At 45.1% G+C, this 21484-nt stretch overlaps 1 protein-coding gene across 2 annotated transcripts; it reads left to right on the top strand.

The window, feature by feature from the left end:
- The first annotated feature begins 445 nt into the window (after positions 1-445).
- Positions 446-9968, top strand: GLRX (glutaredoxin). 2 transcript variants are annotated; one of them, XM_037153845.2, is made up of 3 exons: positions 446-735; positions 7068-7186; positions 8758-9968. In XM_037153845.2, the coding sequence occupies exons 1-2, from the start codon at positions 529-531 to the stop codon at positions 7179-7181; spliced, it is 321 nt and encodes a 106-aa protein (XP_037009740.2). In that variant the 5' UTR covers positions 446-528; the 3' UTR covers positions 7182-7186; positions 8758-9968. The 2 variants fall into 2 exon arrangements, with proteins under 2 accessions (XP_037009740.2, XP_037009739.2); XM_037153844.2 differs by having other exon boundaries at positions 450-735; positions 8753-9968.
- The last annotated feature ends 11516 nt before the right edge of the window (positions 9969-21484 follow it).

Here is a 21484-nt window from a genome sequence, read left to right as displayed (position 1 = left end):
TCAGTAAAAGGCCTGGGAGGAACTTCAAGGCAAGGTGTAAGTGTAGTTTCACTTCCTCTGAACAGAGTGCCATGTGCTCTGCTTCTTGAATGATTCTGTTTGCACGTATGTTTTTTACAACACTGTCTCCTGGAGGGCAAACAAATATTTTGCTCTAGAAGGTCACTGCCTGCTCAGTCCCCAGGCTGGGGCTGGTCTGTGGGTTTTGTGAATCCCCAGAGCGTGTTCTGACCCTGCTTTCTGCCAAAGGGCAGGCACTCCTAAAAGATCTGAGGACAACAATGACATCCTGAGCACAGCTATTGGTGATTAAATGCAATATGCATTTCTTGGAATCACTAGCTGGTGAATCATCTTTCAGTGGAATGACTTTGGGGCTGTCCCTTTAAAACTCCAGCACGCTATCGGGCAAACTCCTCCTCCAGGGAGGTTCCTTTAAATGAGAGCCAGCTGGCTGGGCCTCGTTTTGTACTTGTGAGTGATACCTGCAGTTGAGGATTCCCACCTAGGAGGCAGCAGCCTGTCAGCATGGCTCAGGAGTTTGTGAACAGCAAAATCCGTCCTGGGAAGGTGGTGGTGTTCATCAAGCCCACCTGCCCCTACTGCAGACAGGCTCAAGAGCTCCTCGTCCAATTCCCCTTCAGACAAGGAGCTTTGGAATTTGTTGATATCACAGCCACCCGTGACCCAGACAAGATTCAAGATTATCTGCAACAGCTCACCGGAGCCAGAACAGTGAGTCTGGGATTTTGTTCTAAAAGGCCCATGGAAAGGCTGCCCCGGGTTCCTTTTTCTCGGTAAAGCTGTAAGCCTAGCCTGTGTCTTTCTCTAGGACACCACTAGGGCTCTGTCACTTAAAGGCTCCTCGGGGAGGCGTGTGAGGTGGGGGAGGGCGCCTGAGAGAAAACACTGCTCCCTTGAATGGGCAGCTGGGCTGCCGCCAAGGGTCCTCTCAGAACCCAGGAGGGGACACAGCTGATTGTGCTGGGCATCAGGGTCCGTGGGTCCAGCAGCTGTCAGGAGTGGGAGGAGTTAGCTGGAGTCTTTGTTTTAAGCAAGCCGTGAAGTGACAGTTTTCAGCTTGCAGAGCTGGGGGTGCGGGGGGAGGGGAGGGGGGTGGGGTGAAGGGGCCAGATGCAATCTGTAGGTCTGTTTCCCTATGGGAATTGCGTGCACTCTCCTGTTTTCCTCTGGCCAAGTGGAACTTGCTGTCCTTCAGTCTTTCCTCTGGGCTCTCTAAGGCTAACCTAATACGCTTATTCTTCCATGTCTTGCCTAACTCCTCCCATTGGAAAAATCTTATTAATGGGTACAGTTAATTGTATCTGGATTCTAGAAAAAATAAATGATACTGAGAGTTGAAAAAAATATTATTAATCTTATAACTTAAAAAACGGCTTATTATTTGCTCCTTGTCCTAAATTATAGGCTGTTTCTAGGCCTGTCATAGTAGGGAGTCCAGAGGCCAGGGTCTGGCTCTCACATTGGTTTGCTGTGCGATCCCAGGCAAGTCCCCTCCTCTGTGACCCTCAAGGACCTTCTTGGCTGCAAGACTGAACCAGAGTTTCCTTTGCTATGAAGAAACCGAGGGACTCTCCAAGAATTGCCGCCCTCTCTCTGGAAAGGCTTCTTCAGCACCCATGGCTTCTTGTGGGTTGCCCAGCCAACCAGATTGCCTGTATCAGTTTTGGTGCTGGCCAGGGTAACCGGCCTCCCAGCAGCTCACCCAAGTTCTCTTTCAAGATGCACTTTCTCAGACAGTGTTCCAGAAGCACACATCCAAGTTCAGTGTTAGTTTGGCTCACAGGGTGTTCCCTGGGTTCTCAATTTGAAAGCACAGGGGGCTTTCTCCTGAGAAATCAACTCTGGTGTGGAGGGGGGCTGGCCACATGACCCTGTTGCTTCCAGAGCTCTAGCTGTGGGTGGCAGACTCTTGTCTCTGGGAGGTCCTGGAGCAGAGGACTCAATGGCAAGAAACACTCTTGCCACTTAGCTGGACCACCAGCCCTACAGGCTGCCTGGGCCGTGGGAGGGAAAGGGCCATGCAAGTATTACTACAGCCCGCACTGTGACCGGTCCCTCTCAGCCAGTGATTCCCAAATGCTGCTGCACATTAAAAATCACCTGAGGGGCTTTAAAAAAATCCTGATGCCCAAATGATCCCTCATACCAATTTAATCACCGAGTCAGAGGTGGGAACCAGGCCTCAGTAGTTTAAAGATCTCTCCTAGGTCAAAGGGTGCAAACATTCAGTGAGAAGAGGAGTAAGTTCTAGGGATCTAATGGATAGCACGGCGGCGGTAGTTAACAGAATTGAGTTGTATGCTTGAAATTTGCAGAGTGTGTTCCAGCGCACACACAAAAATGACAACCATGTGAGGTATGGATGTATTAAGTTAATCATAGTAAGCACTTTACAATTTCTACCAAACCATGACATCTTATACCTTAATATATACAAGTATATTTGTCAGTTATATTTCAGTAAAGCTGGGAAAATAGTTTATTTTCTAGCCAGAAAAAGTTCCCCAGGTGATTCCAATTTGCAATAAGTTTGGCAGCTACAGCCTTCAGCTGGACACCATCTATTCTCTAGCAGGACAAACAAGCCTCTTCATGCATTCGTTCAACAATTGTTTTCATTTCTTTGTAATCAATGACTTTTCTTCCAGTGGTGTTTTAAATTTGTTTTTAAATTCCAAAAACTATTTTTTCACAGCTTCCTCCAAGGGGAAGAACAAATTCTTTAGAGTTGTGTGCTTTACGGTCCCCAACAACGATGCATTTATCTCGGAAGAGATGGAAAACTTGGAAGCACGTGCTGTCCAGCCCTGTAATGGCACTCGGTGCTCTGTGTGTAGTAAGAGCCAGCAGGACTTGATTAACTATAGAAACGTATGCCTTCAGTTACGTCATGTACCTGGAGAAACCTGTTTTGGTTTTGCTGTAGCCATGAGTCCTGGATCAGGCCATTCATTTATTCCTTCTTTGAAATTCTTCATATACATTCAAGTTTCTGGCCTGTTACTTTCCTTCTCTCTGAATAATGTCTTCAAACATTTCTTGTAAGGCAGGTCTAATGGCAACAAATTCCTTCAGTGTGTGTGTGTGTGTGTGTGTGTGTGTGTGTGTATGAGAGAGAGAGAGAGAGAAAGAGTATTTCTTCTTCACTTTTGAAGAATAATTTTACTGAATACAACAAATATTTTTTTAAAAGCACCTACTACATACTGGGTACTTTTCGAGCCTTTGGAAACACCTCCATGAACAGAACAAACAAAAACTCTTACCTTTGCAGAACTTACATTCTAGTAAATGCAAGAAACTGTGTTGGAAGGTGACAATTAATATGTGCTATGGAGAAAACTAAGTAGGAAAGGGAGGTAGGCAGCAAGCAGCAAGGTACAGTTTTTTAGATGGAATCACTGGGGCTTCATTGATTTGACTAGATCTCTAAAGGAGGTGAGGGAGCCAGGCTTGCAGAAATGTAAGGGTAAGAGTGTTCCAGGCACAGGCAGTAGCAAGCGCAAAGGTCCCACCTAGGCCGAACGTGGGCCTCATGAGGAGGCCTGTGTGCCTGGGTCATTGGAAGCTAGTAAGATAGTGGAGGAGCTGAAGTCTGGGACATCATGGGGTATAGGCTGGGAGGGCCTTTCAAGTTACCATCAGGACTATGGCTGGTGATGTGAGATGAGAGGAGTGAGGTGAACTGCCTTAGTTTAGAAAGCCTCACCCTGGCAGCTGTGGGGAAGAGACTGGAGGAGGGCCAAGTTGAAGGTTGAAACAGAGATGCCTGGAGACCGTAGCTTCACTCGTGATGAAGAACGATGGTGGCTTGTTCCAGGCCTGTACCCATGGCAGTGGTGAGGAGTGCAGGGAAGCAGCTTTGAGTGGCCATATCCGAGCAACCTTAGAGCACAGATGATGTGCCCAACTGGGGCTGAGGACTGGAGAAACTTGCTCCAGGAGAGTGAGGGTGCCTGTACTACCGAGCTTGTTTGTGGTGGGAGTTCTCTTTCTGCTTCTTGTCTGTAGCAGACGCAGGTTCCTCAGAAAAGGGGAATGGAGCCCGGAAGGGCAGGCACTGAGGGTGCATGTCCTCTTCCTTCCTCAGCCGAATGAAGTTTCCTGTTTTGCCACCACAGTCCCCTCCACCCCCTCAATGTCTGGTGCAACCTGTAATGCAGCTAACGGGTGGCTTTAAGGTGGTTTGGGGCTGCAGAGACTAGAGAGCGGGTGTAAGTGCAGAGCAGCCTTTAGGCTGTTAGGCAAACCAGCTTCCTGGTCAGATAGCTCCACAAGGCTCTGCCCTGCAGAGAGCTCAGCTGTGCTTCAGCGCCTGTCTCAGGCACCTGGGGGCTGCTGGGGGCTGTGAGTTGTTAAAGGTAAAAGTCTCGGTTACCCTGGGAGGAATCGTCAGTACCACCCAGTAACTTCTCAAAAATGCAAATTCCTGGGCCCCAACCGAAATCTCCCGTGTCAGAAGTTTGGGGGGCGGGCAGCCAGGAGGAGTAGAAATCTATGTTTCAACAAGCCCTCTGGCGGTTCTGGTGCAGGTTCCCCTGCCTAAAAAGAGGACTCCTGGTTTCTCAGGACATACTGTCCTACTAACTTAACTAACACCCTCTTGGCCAACACCCTTGTCAAAGGTGGAACTGTGGCAAACTGGAGGAGTGGTGGCAGTTGCTCAATTCTTTTTGATAAGGTAAAAATCCTAGAAGGATTATATCTCTTCCGTATGGAATATAACAATAGTATAATATAAAAATCAGGTGATTTGTATTTCATTATAGGCACTGCCTTCCACAGCAGTTCTGCAATATACATTAGACCTACATTAGCTAAGTGTTCCTGGGGAGACAGAAGCCAAAAGACCCCAACTATTTATGGGGGAAGCTTTATGTTCCTTAAAGTAATGATGAGGACCCAGGGGAACACTTGGGTTTCTGACCTCAGCTTTCCAAGGCTGTTCTTCTTTCAGCCTCACGAAAGCCATGTTCCCTTTGCAAAGGTCCCCGCAAGCCTGCAGTGCCAGAGGAGCGGGCAGCCCCTTCTGTGACTTGAGAAGAAGACCTTCCTCGCTTTTTCTCTGCAACACAGTTGTGAGGACTATTTTCCACCCCCGCACCCTGGGGCATAATTTTATTCTTAGACAAAGGTTTGACCTTTAATACACATGAGGAGATCGTAAAGTGATTTGGAAAGTTTGGGGACTTCCGCCAAGATAAAGGCATAGGTGGACCCACCTTGCTTCCGTGCACAACCAAATCTAAGAACAACTATTTTTAACAACGATAAACACAACCAGACCACACAGAAAATCGACAATACGGAGTCCGAAAAAAGGACGAAATGCTCGGCTAAACTGGTAAGGGGGGTGAAGCCAGCAGCAGAGCCGGTTGACCAAAACGATCCCTGACCTAGTGGTACACAAGCAGCCGAAGGCGCGGATCACGGGCTAGCTACAGGCGCACACAGGGAAGAGGCGCGGCTGGCTGTCTGCGGTCGGTCGCGCATTTGTGTACAGATAAACCAGTGAAGAGGCGAGCATTGAGACAGCAGGGCGCAGGGCAGCAGGCTCGCACGATTCTGCTCAGATAAACAGGCCAGGGCGAGTGGTAGGACTGGAAGGACTGGGCTACCGGAGAGGACCGCCATTGCTCCCTCTCTGACCCCGCCCCCACACACAGCGTCACAAACCAGCAACTTGGGTGGCCCCGCCCTGGTAAACAACTAAGGCTTCGCTGCGCGAACAGACCAAAAATGGCTCAAGAACAACTCAGAGCCCCAGAGCCGATAAATCTAAGCGATGAAGAAATAGCCAAACTTTCAGCTGCACAGTTCAAAACACTGGTTATCAGGATCCTCGCAGAACTGGTTGATCTTAGTCACAAATTAGAGAAACATATGAAAGCTAAACTAATTGAAATAAATGGAAATGCACAGGAAACCAATAGTAATGGAAAGGAAACTGGGACTCAAATCAATGGAGTGGACCAGAAGAAAGCAAATAATGGCCAAACAGAAAAGAATGTAGAAACAAGAATTCAAAAAAATGAGGAGAGGCTTAGGAACCTTCAGGAAATCTTTAAAAATTCCAACATCCGAATTATAGGGGTACCAGAAGGGGGAGAGGAACAGCCACGAGTGGAAAACTTATTTGAACAAGTAATAAAGGAGAACTTCCCCAATCTGGCCAAGGAAATAGACTTCCAGGAAGCTCAGAGAGTCCCAAAGAAGTTGGACCCAAGAAAAAACACACCAAGGCACATCATCATTACATTAGCCAAGATTAAAATGAAGGAGAGAATCCTAGAAGCAGCAAGAGATAAGAGGACAGTCACCTATAAAGGAGTTCCCATCATACTGTCAGTGGATTTCTCAAGAGACCTTACAGGCAAGAAGGGGCTGGAAAGAAGTATTCCAAGTTGTGAAATCCAAAGACCTACAACCAAGATTGCTCTATCCAGCAAAGCTTTCATTTAGAATGGAAGGGAAGATAAAGTGCTTCTCAGATAAGATCAGATTCAAGGAGTTCATCATCACCAAGCCCTTATTATATGAAATGTTAAAGGCACTTACCTAAGAAAAAGAAGATAAAAAAGATAAACAGTGAAAGGACAACAAACTCACAGTTATTAACAACCACACCTAAAACAAAAGCAAATTAAAAGGACAGCTGGATCAGGAGTGAATCATAGAAATGAAGATCTCAAGGAGGGTTAGCAACAGGGGAGTGGGAGGAGGAGAAGGGGGGAGAAGGTACAGAAAATAAGTAGCATAGACAGTAGATAGAAAATAGGGGGGAGGGTAAGAATAGTAGGGGAAATACAGAATCTAAAGAATTTGAGACATGTGTTCATGAACTAAAGGGGGAAATGGTGGGGGAGGGGTATGCAGGGTGGAGGGGAACGGAGGGGGGGGGAATAGAACAAATGTAATGGCATAATCAATAAAAAAGTTAAAAAAAAAAGTTTGGATCATGGGAAATGTTTAGAAGAAGGGTAAAAAGTCATTCTCCAAGTTAATAATTAAGCTCCTTAACTGTTCTGGTTTACTTTTTTTAGGTACCTCGAGTCTTTATCGGTGAAGAGTGTATAGGTGGATGCAGTGATCTAATAAATATGCATCAACGTAGGGAACTGTTGACACGGCTAAAGCAAATTGGAGCTCTGCAGTAATTATGGTGAGTGACAGATGGGACTTGGGCCATGGGCACTGGGAAAACGGGGAGATGGTGGGATTCTACTGCCAGGTTTTATCATAATCTGGGAAGGCCCTCTGGCTAGGAAAAGGGTGGTTTGGAGTGATCTGAAGAACTGTAATGTCTTTTGTGAATTCCCCTTTTTATAAAGGGATTGTGTCAATGAGAGAAATCCTTTCACTGGACCTTCATTTCACAGATATTTATTGAGCATTTACTATGTGCCAGACACTGTCTGAGGCACTAGGAATACAGTGATGGAAAAAAAGATAACATGAGACTCATTCTAGAGAGGTGGGCAGATGAGAAACAAGTAAATAATTCCTGAAACAAATGAACAGACTAATGTGGTAGAACGTGGCAGGGGGTGGGGAGCGAAGTTCACTAATGTGGTGAGGGAAGGTCTTTCTCAGGGGGGCTGGTTGAGCTAAAGGTCACGTGACAGTCATGTTGCAGTGAAGCAGGAAAGCTCTCAGAGGAACTAGCAGATGCAAAGGCCTTGAGATAACTGGTACAGAAAGTTCCAGAACCAGAAACAAGGAAGAACAGACTGAGTAAAGTTCAGTGAGAGGGAAGAGGAGTGACAGATGTGGACCGTGGCCAGGGCCCACAGGTGACAGTGAGCAGTTCGGATTATAAGTGCAGTGTGGAATCAAGGTAATTTTGCTTCGCCCGTGTTCATACTGCAACTCAGTTTCAATCTAATGGACCTCTCAAACATCAAAACAAAGTTTTCGAAAACTGTAACCTAAAGGATATCTTCGGCTGAAGGGGAAACTTCCCATAGGGTGATGAACCCTTTGAAAGATACCAGGATACTTTGGGGGTCTGATGAGCTCCCCCTCCCCTCAGCTCCTACCGAGGCCAGCTCCTCAGACTCACACACACAGATTCAGTGGTTGGTCAGAGGAGACATTTCTGGTCCTCAAACCAAACTGTTTTTTGAGGGGTATTTATTGCCCACTAATGAATAATGTACCCTTGAGTGATGAGTATACATAATTTGTGGTGGTTACTCTGAATAGCAACAGAAGTAAAAAAAAAAAAAGTTCTGAAAAACTCCCACTGAACCATTTGTGATAAAAATGTTATAAACCTTGTCATCACAATTCTATAACATCACAACAGCAGGCGACCACGGTATTTGTGTTAGCTTTCTGGCCTTACCACATGTGCTAAAGCACTCAAAACTCAATTAATTGTGGGGCCAGGTGTTTTCCAGAACACTTCTTTTTTCTTTTTTCAGCAATTTAGGCTTAGATGGGAGAACACTTTAGGCTTAGATTAAGAATGGGAGAAAATGAATGACTTTCCCGGGAACATGGGAAATATCATTTGCCCAGTTATTAGAGTCCCTACATTCACAAGGCCTCTATTTGCATTGTCCTTTGGCATTGTGCGCTCCCAGTATTTGGCTGACAACTGCGTCTCAAAGTCATCGTAACAGATTGTGTCTAAATAACAAGAATAAGTGTGCTGGTGATGAAAGAGAAGTGAGGGGAATTTACCTGTTCAAGAAAACTCAGTTCTTTGTGTTTTTCCTGGCAGGACAGACCCCGGGCTGACACCTCCCTGACAGCTGACCGGCCCGTGAATGACGACAGCACTTCCTCCTGACTGGGGCCTGGGCCTTCCTTTACCCAGCAACTGTTTACTTAAAATTCTGAAATAGCTAAACCAAAAAAATGGCAGGGGGCAGTTCTTGGCAACAAACAGGCTTTGCTTCTACTGACTCAGTGTTGAAAGGGGACCTGCCTGCCACAAACCACAGGTCTGAGAAGGCGGATGTGCTCCTTGGGTTCCTTCTCCGGTGGCCCTTGGGTTCCAAAAGACTGTGACAAGGTATAGCTTAGGATTCCCTCACTGACCCACAGAAAGTTCCCTCTCTTTTGCACGTGGCTCTTACTACCTGTTCTTCACATGCCAGGACTACCTCTAAGCCAGCGCTTCTCAGCCCAGTGTCTCCCAGGCCCCCTAGGATGATTCTGCAAGTTAACTTTATGCTACCACCCCCAAAATTAGTTTGTTGAGTTTGACTTCATAGAGTTTGTACATAAAATGAAGTAAGTATTTTCAATGTGCTTTCTGAAATGACATGTGTCTCCCCAGTCCGTTCTCACCCCACCTTGAGCATCACCGCTCCGTAGCTCGGTAACAACACACGGTGCTCCCAGGAATGTCCACCAGGCCTGTGCAGGGCCTGGGGCCCAGTCTGAGGAATGCTGCACGGAGAGTTCGGCACAGCGGGCCTTTGCTTGGTGCCTCAGGGGTCAGAGGTCCGCATGCAGATGCTGTGACCCTGTGGCAGCTCTGTCATGTGAGGTGATCGTCCAGGTGCTCCTGCACAAGTGTGTATTGATTTGTTTACATTATGACCAAATGAAAACATATATTCAAAACATTATCATAAACTTGCAACCTAGTCACCCAAGAATATGTTTGTGAAAGTAGCATTTGAGAAACACGGTCCTAAATGATTTTCTCTCCTTTTACTCCTTCCTCTGAAAACTTAAGAATTCGTCATTGCGAAGTTTGTTCTAGAATCACAGGGTTAATTTAATTTCCTTTTGCAGTCTCTATTGTGAAAGGTTAATTTCTGTGTAATAAAGTAGTCATAGGTGACAGAGATTTTCTTTTTGTCCAATTCTTATTTATGTTGAGACCATAAGGGATGATATTAATGTGAGAGGCATCAGTCAGAAGCTGTGGTCATGTTTGGTCCCTGCCATTATAAATAAAGGCACATGCTGCTGTCCTTCATTGAGTACAAATGGTTGGCATGATTTTTGAATCTCATATTGAAGTGACAAATAATTTGAATGTTATATGTCAACACTAGACAATTCAATAATGCTTAAAGTTTGTTTTTTTTTCTCCCATTTCACATTCCATTTTTCCATTCCTCACCTCATACCCTTGTACTTTTGGCTTCCTCTCTCTTCCCTTGCGGGCCCACACCAGTCCCTTTAACCAAACTAAAGGAGTGTGCCTACGGTGCAGGCGACACTCTGTGCCACGCTATGATGCCGCCCCTGGCGGCTCTGCAGAGCGCAACCTGCACAGTCCCTGATCTGCTCCGGACCGCTCATCTGCACTTCCCCCCCTCACCTCCTGCCCTTGCTCATTGTGTTTCTTCTCCTTTGCTTTGCTTTCAGATTCCTCCTTCAAGGCCTGATTACAGACTATCTATGCTGTTCCTATCCTCTCTTCTCATCGCTCTTTGTCTAAAAAAGCCATTGCTCCCTCTTCTGTAACCCTAAAGCACTCCATATTTGAATACTTTACGGCTGTATTTAGTCATCTGCACTGGTCTCTTGCCAGATGCAGAAATACCACACTCAAAGGCAAGAGTCTGGATTTTAACATCTTTGTAAGCCCAGCTCCTAGCACAGAACTTTGACTTTATCAAAGCAACATCTGCATGTGGTTTAACACATCAATCTCTACCCAAAGTCTTTCCTTCTCCTCCCCTCTCAAACCCCAGTCCTTGCTACATATTGATCAGTTTCATGGCTATTGAAGCCTATTTAAAACTATTGTAAAATGTGTTAAATACATATAAGAGGTAAGCAGGCAGAGTTCTATTTAACACCTGGATATATGCCCTTAATGTTAATAAATAAAGCAACTCTGTAACAGTGTCTCTATAGTACTGGTAAAGTACCTTAGAAGCCCATGTGGCCCTTCCCAATGAATCCTTCCCTCGCTCTGCACATTAATCTAGCTCATTTCTGTTGTAATCATTCTGATGTTTCTTTTTATAGTTTTACCCCCTACAATACCCCTAAGCCAAGGGTGGCAATTCCAAGGCCTGAGGGCCGGATCCGGCCCTCTGCCTTGTTTCAGCCAGTCCAGCACCTTGTTTCAACCCAGTGGCAGTGCCGAGCTCTCACTTAACTGTTAAGAAGTAGTTACATTTCTACAGTCCTAAAATTACATTCAGCCCTTTGAAGGCAACCATGAGGCTGATGTGGCCCCCCAGTGAAAATGAGTTTGACATCCCTGCCCTAAGCAATACATATTGAAAAAGCAATACCAAACAGCAACCTAGCTGTGTAAGAAAAGAGCAATATTATGAAAATAGATGAACTGCCCCAGGAAGAGATGAGCTGAAGGGAGGCTCAGCTTCCCTGGGAATTGACCAGAGGGTAGTCCTGAGTGAGCCTGTAAACACAGGGCACCCCATGGTTGGGGAGGCCCTTGTGCGGACAGCTAAGGGGTGGCCCCCAGAAATAAGGTCAACAGAAGTGGGCTGCTCTGCATTTTCGAGTTGTGGACCACCTCCAGCCGCTTTCAGGAGCAGGTCAAAGCACACGCCGCTTCTGCAGGCGGTGGGTAGGGGGAGGGCTGGTGGGCACAGCCCTCCACTGGCTGGTGTGGGTGGTATGGGGAAGCAATGTCATCGGCGCAAAGGCAAGCAGAGTTGTTTGCATTTTTCTTGTTTTACGGTGCAATCGCTTCTCCCTCAGGAGATATTAATCACAGCTGAGCCTGTCTTCTGATGCCTGTATTCCCTCTCTTCTCCTTGAGTCGCTGTTCTCTGTTTCTGCTTCACACATGCAGGCCTCCCAATGTTCTGTGACCCTTAGAACATTTGAGATTTGGTTGTCTGTAAATTGCTATGAATGACACGAAAAACTGGCCAGATCTCTGTGTGTGGTTTGGGCTTCGCCACAGAGATTTAGTGGAAATGTTACCTTCTAAACAAGGCCTTCCACATCACCTTACTTAAAAACATCACTGGAATTCCCCATGCCTCTTCCTTGTTTTATTTTTCCCTAATTTATTATCACCTAATATATTGGTACTTTACTTAGTTATTTTGTTCACTATGTGCCTTCACCACTCAGATGTAAGACCCTTGAGGCCAGGAATTTGTGTCTATTTACTGCTGTGTGTACAGAATTGAGAAGACTATCTGCACACAGTAGGCACCTCATAAATATCTGCCCAGAGTTTGAATGAATGGATATTTGAATGAGTGAATGATCAGGTGCAGATGCCCCAAGTAATATAGTTCCTGGAAGTTTTTCTTTTGAGCTGTTCAGTTTCTCCTGTTCCCCGGCTCAGGGTGGGGGTTGGGTCTTGCTTCCAGTTTAGGCTGCCAAGCAGGGCAAAGGGGCTTGGCAGCCTCCGGTCAGGGTACAGACTCCCGTAATCTCTGTTTTCTCCAGTGTCTTGCAGAGTAATTCTGTGTGAATTGCAGGGATAGAAAAACTATAATCCAAAGAGCACTGAGAGGTTGGCACAAGAGGTCGGCAGGAGAAAGCAACAAGAATAACCAGGCAAAAAATGCATAGCCAAAGCAACACTCCTTCTGTTCACTTTAAAAAGCAAATGACTCAGTCCCCCATGCATGGTCTCATTTTAGTAACTGCCTGGCTCCCTGAGTGGGACAACTGGCAGTCATTCCTCTCTATTCAAGGCTGTCCAAAGGTGGCCCTAAGGGGACACAGTAGTAACTGGTGATCCATGGGCCTGGGCGGCTGAGATCACACTATTTGTATCTCCAGTGAGTAATATAGGCCATTATCTTGACATTTGGACATTAAGAGAAAGCCATGCTGCCTAACTCACTGCACCATAACACTTACTAGTGGTCCTGGAACTACTTTAAAGAACTGGGCTCCTGAGACATTTTAAATACAATTCTTTCATAAGTGATATTTTCTTATTATACACATTGAACATTTAAGGGGCAGAATTTAATTTCACTAATTAGTAAAAAAGAATTCTGACCCAGTCCCTTTAAGCACAAGTGATATTTAAATGTGGGTCTGTATCTACACAGAGATTTCTATTTCCTGTCCCAGGTGACTTTCCTGGCGAGCTGTGCAGAGCTGCAGACAGAAGAAAGGGTGTTAGGAGAGCCAGTGAAAGCACAGAACTTGTGTAACCTCTCTGGGTGTCCCTAGTGCACCTGGGGCTCTATTCCCAGTGGGTTCCCCCTCCCAGCCAGCAGGGCTGGGGCCTCTGGGCAGCACCTACAGCTGATATTTCTCAGGAGAGAGCAGAGCAACTGCCTTTGCACTTTTGTGTGCCTTGTGAAACTTGCAGTACTTTATACCTAAAGTTCCAAGTTGTTTCTAAGGTAGGGATTTTGCACTGACTTTCTTTATTAATCTTCCAAGTCACTCTGAGGAATGGGTATGGATGCTCTTTAACACAATCTGCCCCAATTGTAACTAAGGGGCAAACAGCGACCAGAGGAGCCACTCTGGGAACGGAGGACCAGCAATGCCCGGGAAGGCCAAATTAGATAGAGGACTCAGCTCAAAGCTGCTCTAAAAAAATAAAGTCTCTTAAAGAATAAAACAAAAATCACGGTCTTAGCCTCACCAAACCCCACAGGCATACATACTCTCCCCTTTTGCTGAGACGTGGGAAGGGGACAACAAAGAATGGATATGGGCGAGACAGTCTCCTGGAGGGGCATCTCCAGGTTGAAGGGGCGATGCTGGGCTGGGTTACAAAGGCTCCTGAGCAGGGAAGCTCAGCCAGGCCCTGCACCCAGCCTTACTCTTCGGACCTTCCAGATGTACTAAGTCAGCATCTGCGATGGACGTGTTAGAAGTGGATGTCTGATGTCCTGGCGCTGGACAAGCTTTGAGCTTGTGGAATTTACCCGGAGACACCCACGCAGGCTTGCCAGCTCTACTGTTCCAGAGTCTTTAACATGCTAGTGCAAACTGTGAATTTCCGGCACAGTAATGAAGTACCCATTATTTGTCAAAGCTTTTAACTAGCTGTCCTTTCTTCAAGAAGCACTAATCAGAATTTGTTATAAGAGCAACAAGCACAGAAAATACTGATTTATTTCCCTTTCATGTCTCTCCCTTCGGTTTGCCAACCCTCCCTTGCTTTCTGTGACTAACACCACTGCCAGCAAGAGATGCTCACCAGGTGCCTCTCGTCAAGGTTTGGCGTTTTTTTTTCCATGTCAGCATCTCCTAATTTGTTTATTATACTTTCAGCTGACAGCTGGCATAAGTCTTGACGCTCCCCATAATGACACAAAATCCATCAAAGTCTTCATCTTCTGGTTCAGTTCAAGCATTATTGTAACCCAAAGTCTGTGCCGCATGCTGTTGGAGCTCATTTATCAGCACAGGCCTAAGCATTAGTAACTGCCTAAAATGACGTCCTGAAGACTGAATTCTTTCAGAAAGTCCTACATCCTGAGACTCTGTTCACTGCTGCATGCACGCCACCCCCAATGCAAACATGCACACAAGGGTGTTTATACTTCCTGGAGTGTAGAATTTCATGGTCACCAGGCTGATTTGTGGGGGGGTGGCCTTAGGAGGGAAGGGCTGAATAAGAAATTCACAAGAAGTTCACAAGAAGTTCCAGGTGTGCAAGGCAATTACCTGGAAACCAAATTTTTCAGTGTTTATCCAGTTCTACTGGTCTTCATTGAACTCATGTAGCTGGTTTATAGTGATTATGGAACCCCTAAGAAAAAATTTTCTGGCTACTCATATTTTCCTTCCTTCCTTCTTCCCTTCTTCCCTTCCTTTCTTTCTCCCTCCCTCCCTCCTTTGATTTTTTTTAAAAAACAACTTTATTTAGGCATAGTCTATAGCTCATATAACTCACTCATTTTGGTTGTACAATTCACAAGAGAATGTTCATCTAAGCTGCACAGTTGCTATAGAAACTGGCCCAAGAACATGAAATCCCTGCTCCAAGAGTAGATTTCAATGGTTTAAGAGCAACATGGACTGAATTCAAGTCCTAGTTAGGCTATTTCCTAGATGTGTGCCTGTGGCTGAAGCATGCACTGGCCTGCCGTGCCCGTGGCATTATGGATGGAAAATCAAGACAAATTCACACAGACTACCAAGTCTTGTGGAGGAAAAGGAACGGCACAGACACTCCCTCAAGGGGGGAGCGCCTCGGAGCAGCCTGGCCACCGTCTCAAGGGGAGAGCGTGCCGACCCTTGCCCTGACAGGGTTTTATTGTTTTTTTTTTTTTTTTGCACAGGAATACAGGTACAACTTATAACTCATTGTCAGGCAGTAAACAGTAGATAGCATACAAAGAACTATTAGGGCTTCTTCTATGTCAGGGTCTATCAGCTAAAAGGCTACAAAACTTTGGGAAAACAAACTCATTTTCTGCCTAGGCCTTCATTATTTAACTAAGAACATTCTTAGCAAAGTTGACTTGACAAGATTTCACATATCCTTTCTCAAACCTAATTACCCAGGGAGCCTGCCATTCCCAGCACAGGGCTGCACCACCCTCTGTCATTGTTTCAGGCTTTAGTCAGGCAGAGGAGGCAGACAGCCAAGGAATTCTAGGAGACTTCTCTCGGACTCAGGGGATTCAGGCTTCATCAAAGCTGAGGGGCAAGGGTCCATCGCCCCCTTTCTCCATAGCCCCCCGAGTCCTTCCCTGGGGCCTCCACGTGATCATGTCTGTCTTAGGTCAATCCTCCCTTGAGGAATCTTACCCGTCATTGGCTAACTGACCAAGCATCAGTTATGAAAAAACTGGGCCAGTTATGAAAAAAAGGAGCAGAAGGAGCGCTCCTGCCAGGGAGATAAGCTTTGTCTTCTTAGTGGCTTATGGTCTGAATGTCGCCCACTCAGCCTTATCCACGGTGGGTTTACAGCTCCTGAAACCAGGCAGGGCAGTTCCCAACATGTGGCTATGCAAATTTACCCAGTTTGGGTTCTTACCGTTGATATTAATATTGATATAGAATTGGTAATAATGAAATTAACTAATTAAATTAAAATTAATTTCAATGAAAGCAGATTAACAGAGAAATCTCACCTCCTGGCCGTGGGGATTGAATGGGTTCTGCAACCACCCACCTCTCTCTCTGATCCCTTCCTACCGGGATATGCTATTTGTTTTCCAGCCCTCAGCCTTTAGTTGTTTATTTCAAATATTAACCACAAAGGTGGAGTGTTAACCAGTCATAATATTTAAAGAATCATGACCAGATCAGGCCTTTTTATAGTTTTCTAAGCAGGGAGTGGAGGAAAGGGGATGGAGGTAGGGTAGGAGTGACGACCTTGATGACTCCTTGACCTTGGAGTTACCCTTGCAAGGAAGCTCCCAGGGACAGGTCCAGTTTCTTCTCACAAAGGCAGCAGTGTTGCAGCACCTCCACAGGGAGCCTTAGCTGGGCTAATTTACATTACCCAGAATGCTCATGGAGGCTGTTTGCTGGTCGGCAGAGCCTGGAGGCCTTGGAATCAGGTTCCAACTCTGCCATTTATTAGCTGCATGGCCTTACCCTTTTACTCACTGTGCCCATTTTAGAATGGAGATATGGACAGCATGTGCCCCATGCTGGAATGGGATTGCTAGAATAATGTGACGATGATAATAATGATGATAATTCTTACAGAGTGCTAACTCTCTGGGAGACACTGGTTTCAGCATTTTATATGTATCACTTCCTTTATCCCTCCCAACAAAACTATGAGGTTACTACCTCCACTAGCTTCACTTTATAAATGAGCAAAGTCTGGAGAGAGGAGCCACTTCATCTGTCCCAGGACACACAGTAAGACATGGAGCTAGGATCTGAATCAACCCGGGCAGTCTGCTTTCTTTGCCCAGACTACTTTCCTGTGCTATACTGTCTCTTCTAAAAAAAAAAGTACATGAAAAATGCCTGGCACTTAGTAAAAGTGCAGTAAATGATAATGTTGAAACAGTAAATATTACTTCAATTTCCCCAGGCCTCACCAGCCCCTGGAGTTCACACGAACAGTAATAACAGCAAGTTCACTTGACTATACCTCTGCCTGTACGGTCTACGTTTCTCCAAGTTACTTCTGGGGCATCTCACATGGCTCTCCTGTTCTCCCACACTTGCCCTCCCCAAAGGCCCTGCCCTTGAAGTTCCCTGAAGGTGAGGCCTCTTCCACTTCTGTTGTGAGTGTCCTCTGTGCCCTTTACAGAACTCACCTCGCTGGTCCCTAAGCAGAAATGCTGGGTCTGGGACATAGCAGTCAACTCTGTTGCCTTGGAGACTAGTAACTATGCTGGGCTCTCCATCACCCATGTCCTGTTACATTCAGCAGACATCTTTCTCTCCCTTTGTAAATCCTCACCCAAGGACATGCTTATTGATGTTAGAGAGAGAAGGGAGGGAGAGAGAGAAGGAGAGAAACATCGACTGGTTACCTCTTGCAAGCACTACAACTGGGGACTGAACCCATGACACTTTGGTTTATGAGACAATGCTCCAACCAACAGAGCCACACTGGCTCAGGGACAACAGACAACTCTTAACCAAGTGTAATGTTTTGGAAATGGTGCCAGAGGATACACACAAAAAAGAAGTAAGACACAAACGACCAGTATGTCCAAACTGGAACCCCAGAGCAGCTTAGGAACCTCTTATGTCTGCTAAGGTCCCCTACAAGATCAGCCTTTTTATCATGTTCATTAAAGATAGTGAGGGTCATGAAGTAGAAAGTTTTGTTGTTAATGGTGGTAGTGCATAGCTGAGGAAAATGCCCAGGCAATTCTTGACACTTATCTATTTGATTTATTTGGACAATCTTTACATTTGAATTTTCGCCAAGGAAATGTCCTTTTACTTTCCTTCTAGTCAGGGAAAGCATCGAAACACCTCTGGGGCACTGCAGCATTGCAGCCCGCCTTCCTCACCACTGCTCGGGGTTCTATTTGTGGCCTCTCGGGGGGTTGCATGTCCTAATTCACTCTGAGGCAATTCGTTCCTCAGAGGAAGTCACTGTGAGTTCAGAACACCACCCCTGCTCCTCCTCCACCCAGGGGGACACAAGGCCCAAGAACAATGATGGATTGTTATGTAAGTGACCATGCTGTAGAGAATTAGACATGAGACTTCCAGGAAAATAAAAAGCATCCACATAATTTAATGAAAACTGGGACTGAGGAAATTGTAGTTCTTTTTCTACAGCCTCAGTGTTTCTCAGAGCGAAGGCAAAAGCGAGGTAGTTGCAGTGAGGAGGGAGAAGGGAAAAGCTCTCAGGAGTCTGAAGTGACCTCCGTGAGGGGGGACAGTGGCCACTTCGTAACTTCCTGCTGCCTGTGACAAGAATTCCTGGGGCTCATAAAGCTGGTTTAACTAGCTTGTCCTATAGACCTTGTGGCTTTGTCCTATAGACCATGTGGCAAAAAATTATTGATTGCCCCCACTGACGTGGCTCAGTTGGTTGGGCGGGTGGCAGGTTCAATTCCTGGTTAGGGTGTGTGATGGGTTTGCAGTTTGAACCCAGGTTGGGGCGTGTACGAGAAGAAACAACAGATCGATGTTTCTCTCTCACATTAATGGTTCTCGCCCTCTCTTCCTCTCTCCTTCCCCCTTTCTCTAGAAACAAACAAAATCTTTAAAAATTATTTACAAATATGCTTCAATGATGCTTCCAATTCTTAAGGGAAGTTGAATATTTTTTTAAAAAATCAGAAAATGGAAGGGTAGACAATTTTCTGACAAATAGTATATTCTGACGTAGTAGCAAAACCTGTCATTGTGAACAAGATAGGCACTAAGTCATAGATGAGGCACTAAGCTCAGCTTTAAGGAAAATTTACTGTTTTGGTTAGTTTGTTTTCAAGAAAGTATTCTCCTGAGGATCTTTCTAGTCCAAGTTTCCAATAAAGGGGGAGAAACTCAGATCCCAGCTTCTTTCCACTTAATTTTTAAAAATAAGTAATATACAGGGTCCAGCAGAAGTAACACCTGCTTGAGTGTAGTTGGCAGGACAATAATACTGGTGTAATCATTTATAGTTTTAATTTGAACATCTCACATGAAATGTCATATGATGTGCCTCAGCGTATTGTTATGTTATAGAATTACATGCTTACAGTTTCCTAATAAAAGATTTTGTACTAAACAAGGGGCATTATTTGTGCCAGACCGGTATTGTGTCCACTAAAGCGCATGCTATTTCCTTAAATGGGAGTAAATAAGAGAGCTCTCTGAACACGTACATGGGAAAATGTCTACCCTCTCATATTAATGCTGATCATTAGTTAATTGTTGAATGTTTATCTCTAATAGTAGGGCAAGACAACTAAGGTTTTGAGAACATAGCCAGCTGCATGCTAGGGGCATCATTTGCATAGTTAAAGAACTGGTTGCACAAAGTCAACACTATGTTTAACACTGGGAGCCATTTTCCCTTCATCATGTCCAATAAGACGTTTTCTGTTCCCCAAACACATCTTGCTGCCCAGTGTGCAGTAGACTCCCAGGCAGAGGTGTCCTCAAGAATCACTTTGTATATGTTCTGCACCTCCCTCAATGGTCCAACAGTTGATCGCTTTTCCATTCTATGTTCATTAACTCCCCAGACAGCCAGCTACCCTGGTCACCCCAGCTCTCATGCCAACTGACTCAGGCTTCTCCAGACACAGAGCAAACAGACCTTCAAGTGTGAGCATACTTTCCACTGGCATTTGCAACTTTTGACTCTTGTTCCAGCTGAGGCAGTCTGGCCTTTTCAGTGCCATTTATTTTAGACACACAGTCTGTGTCAGTCCCAGTGCTTGGTAGGTTGGAGAAGGGGTCACAAAGATAACTGAGACGTGGTCCTTGCTTCAAGTTATAGCCAAGTAGAGACCACCAATACATGAGTTCTCAAAGTGCAGTAAGTGCCACCAAGACCTAAGTGAATAAAGAGCTAAGAAAGACACGTGCAGAAACAACTAATTCTTCCTGGGAGAGTCATACAAAGCAAAAGAAAGACGATGCTTTATGGGATATGCAGGAGTCTGCAAAGTGGACAGGGGATGGGAACCCAAACCAAGCCACAGGAAGTATATGAAGTGCGCAAGTGTATAGCCGGTCCTGAGCGTCAAAGAAGAAAAGCTGAGATAGGTTATGAAGGGCAGTGAAGACTGTGGGGGCTCCTCTATGGGCAACAGAAGTCTTCTAGGAGAGTGTGATCCCAGGTCAGACTTGCGTCAGGAACACAATTCCAGTGGCACTGCGGAGGCCTGTATGGATTTAGCTGCCTTCACTGATAATCCGGGAGCCTCCTGGGGAGAGACCGTATTGTGTAGTGCACACTCCATCGGCACATCATGGCCGTCTGGTCTTTCTTCAGCTCCTATCTGGGCTCCTTAGCTCTTGAAAGTTCTAGATTCTTAACTCTGTTCTGCAAAGGCAACACTCAAGACTGCAAGTGGGAGGACTCACTTCTGTGCTAAATAATTATCAAAAAAATTTTTTGTAAATAAAGGCAATTATTTTGTTAAGAAAAATTCTGTAACAACTGTTAAATAGAATATTTTATATAAGCTATGATATAATTTTTCTCTAATCACGTGCATATGATTCATCTATAATATCAGCAATTCTCTAAAAATTTTACACGTAATGGAAATTTTCTGTGCAACATAATTTTACTTGAAAAACACAAGGCAATATTCACAAATTAATTCCAGCATTTCAACATCCAAGATAAAATAATTATAGAACACTGTGGTAAACTTGTTTTTTAAAAAAGGTTTATTTGTTACAAAATGTTAAATACTAAAGCTAAAAACATATAAATTCAGATCAGGCTATATTAAAATACACACATACCCTTCCTTGCAAAATTATTAAAGATTGAATTAAACAGATGCTTTAAATAAAATAAAATACTCTTGAAGATACTTTTGTATAATTAACTGTATCAGTGTAGTGTAGTCTTTAAAAATCATAGTTGAAAAGTTTCTCAGTCTTGAAGGTCAGATTTACCCAATTCTTCAGTTCCTTGCTACTACCCATATGCAGCTGCCGTGCTGGCCTGCACTGGATGAATTTCAGGCACGTTACTGCAACTTTTATATTACAAGCCTACTCTCCTATACTATGAACACAGAACAGTCAGAAGTATGCAAAGGGTTCTACGAGGTGAAAACCTGGCCCAGAAGGACAAGGATTTAGTCCCACCAAACAGCATCTTCTCTAAGTAAAATAGCTGGCAAATACGTCGGCACAGAGCGCACATTCATCGAGAAATAGGCTTTCAATTAAAAATAAAATCAAAAGAGCACTCACTTCTCCACGACAGCTTATTTTTTAATGCCTTGTTATTTTAAATTCCATTAATTCAGAAGTTTTCATCTAGATTTAAAAACTCATGTGGTCACTGTTCTGCCCAGCTCTGGTGAGCTGTCACTTCTGTGCAGATGGTGAAGGCCTTTCCTCACGAAAACCGCACGCTGAGCACCCACAGAACACCACCTTGCAGTTCAGTTCCGGTCACACAACCAAAAAACTAGCTGTGGTCCCTTTAAATGTTAAATAGTATTTGCAAGAATATATC

This window comes from Artibeus jamaicensis, unplaced genomic scaffold (assembly GCF_021234435.1).
Source record: "Artibeus jamaicensis isolate MK-2021 breed Jamaican fruit bat unplaced genomic scaffold, CSHL_Jam_final contig_3214, whole genome shotgun sequence".
Lineage (NCBI taxonomy): Eukaryota > Metazoa > Chordata > Mammalia > Chiroptera > Phyllostomidae > Artibeus > Artibeus jamaicensis.
This window is presented reverse-complemented; position numbering and strand designations above follow the sequence as displayed.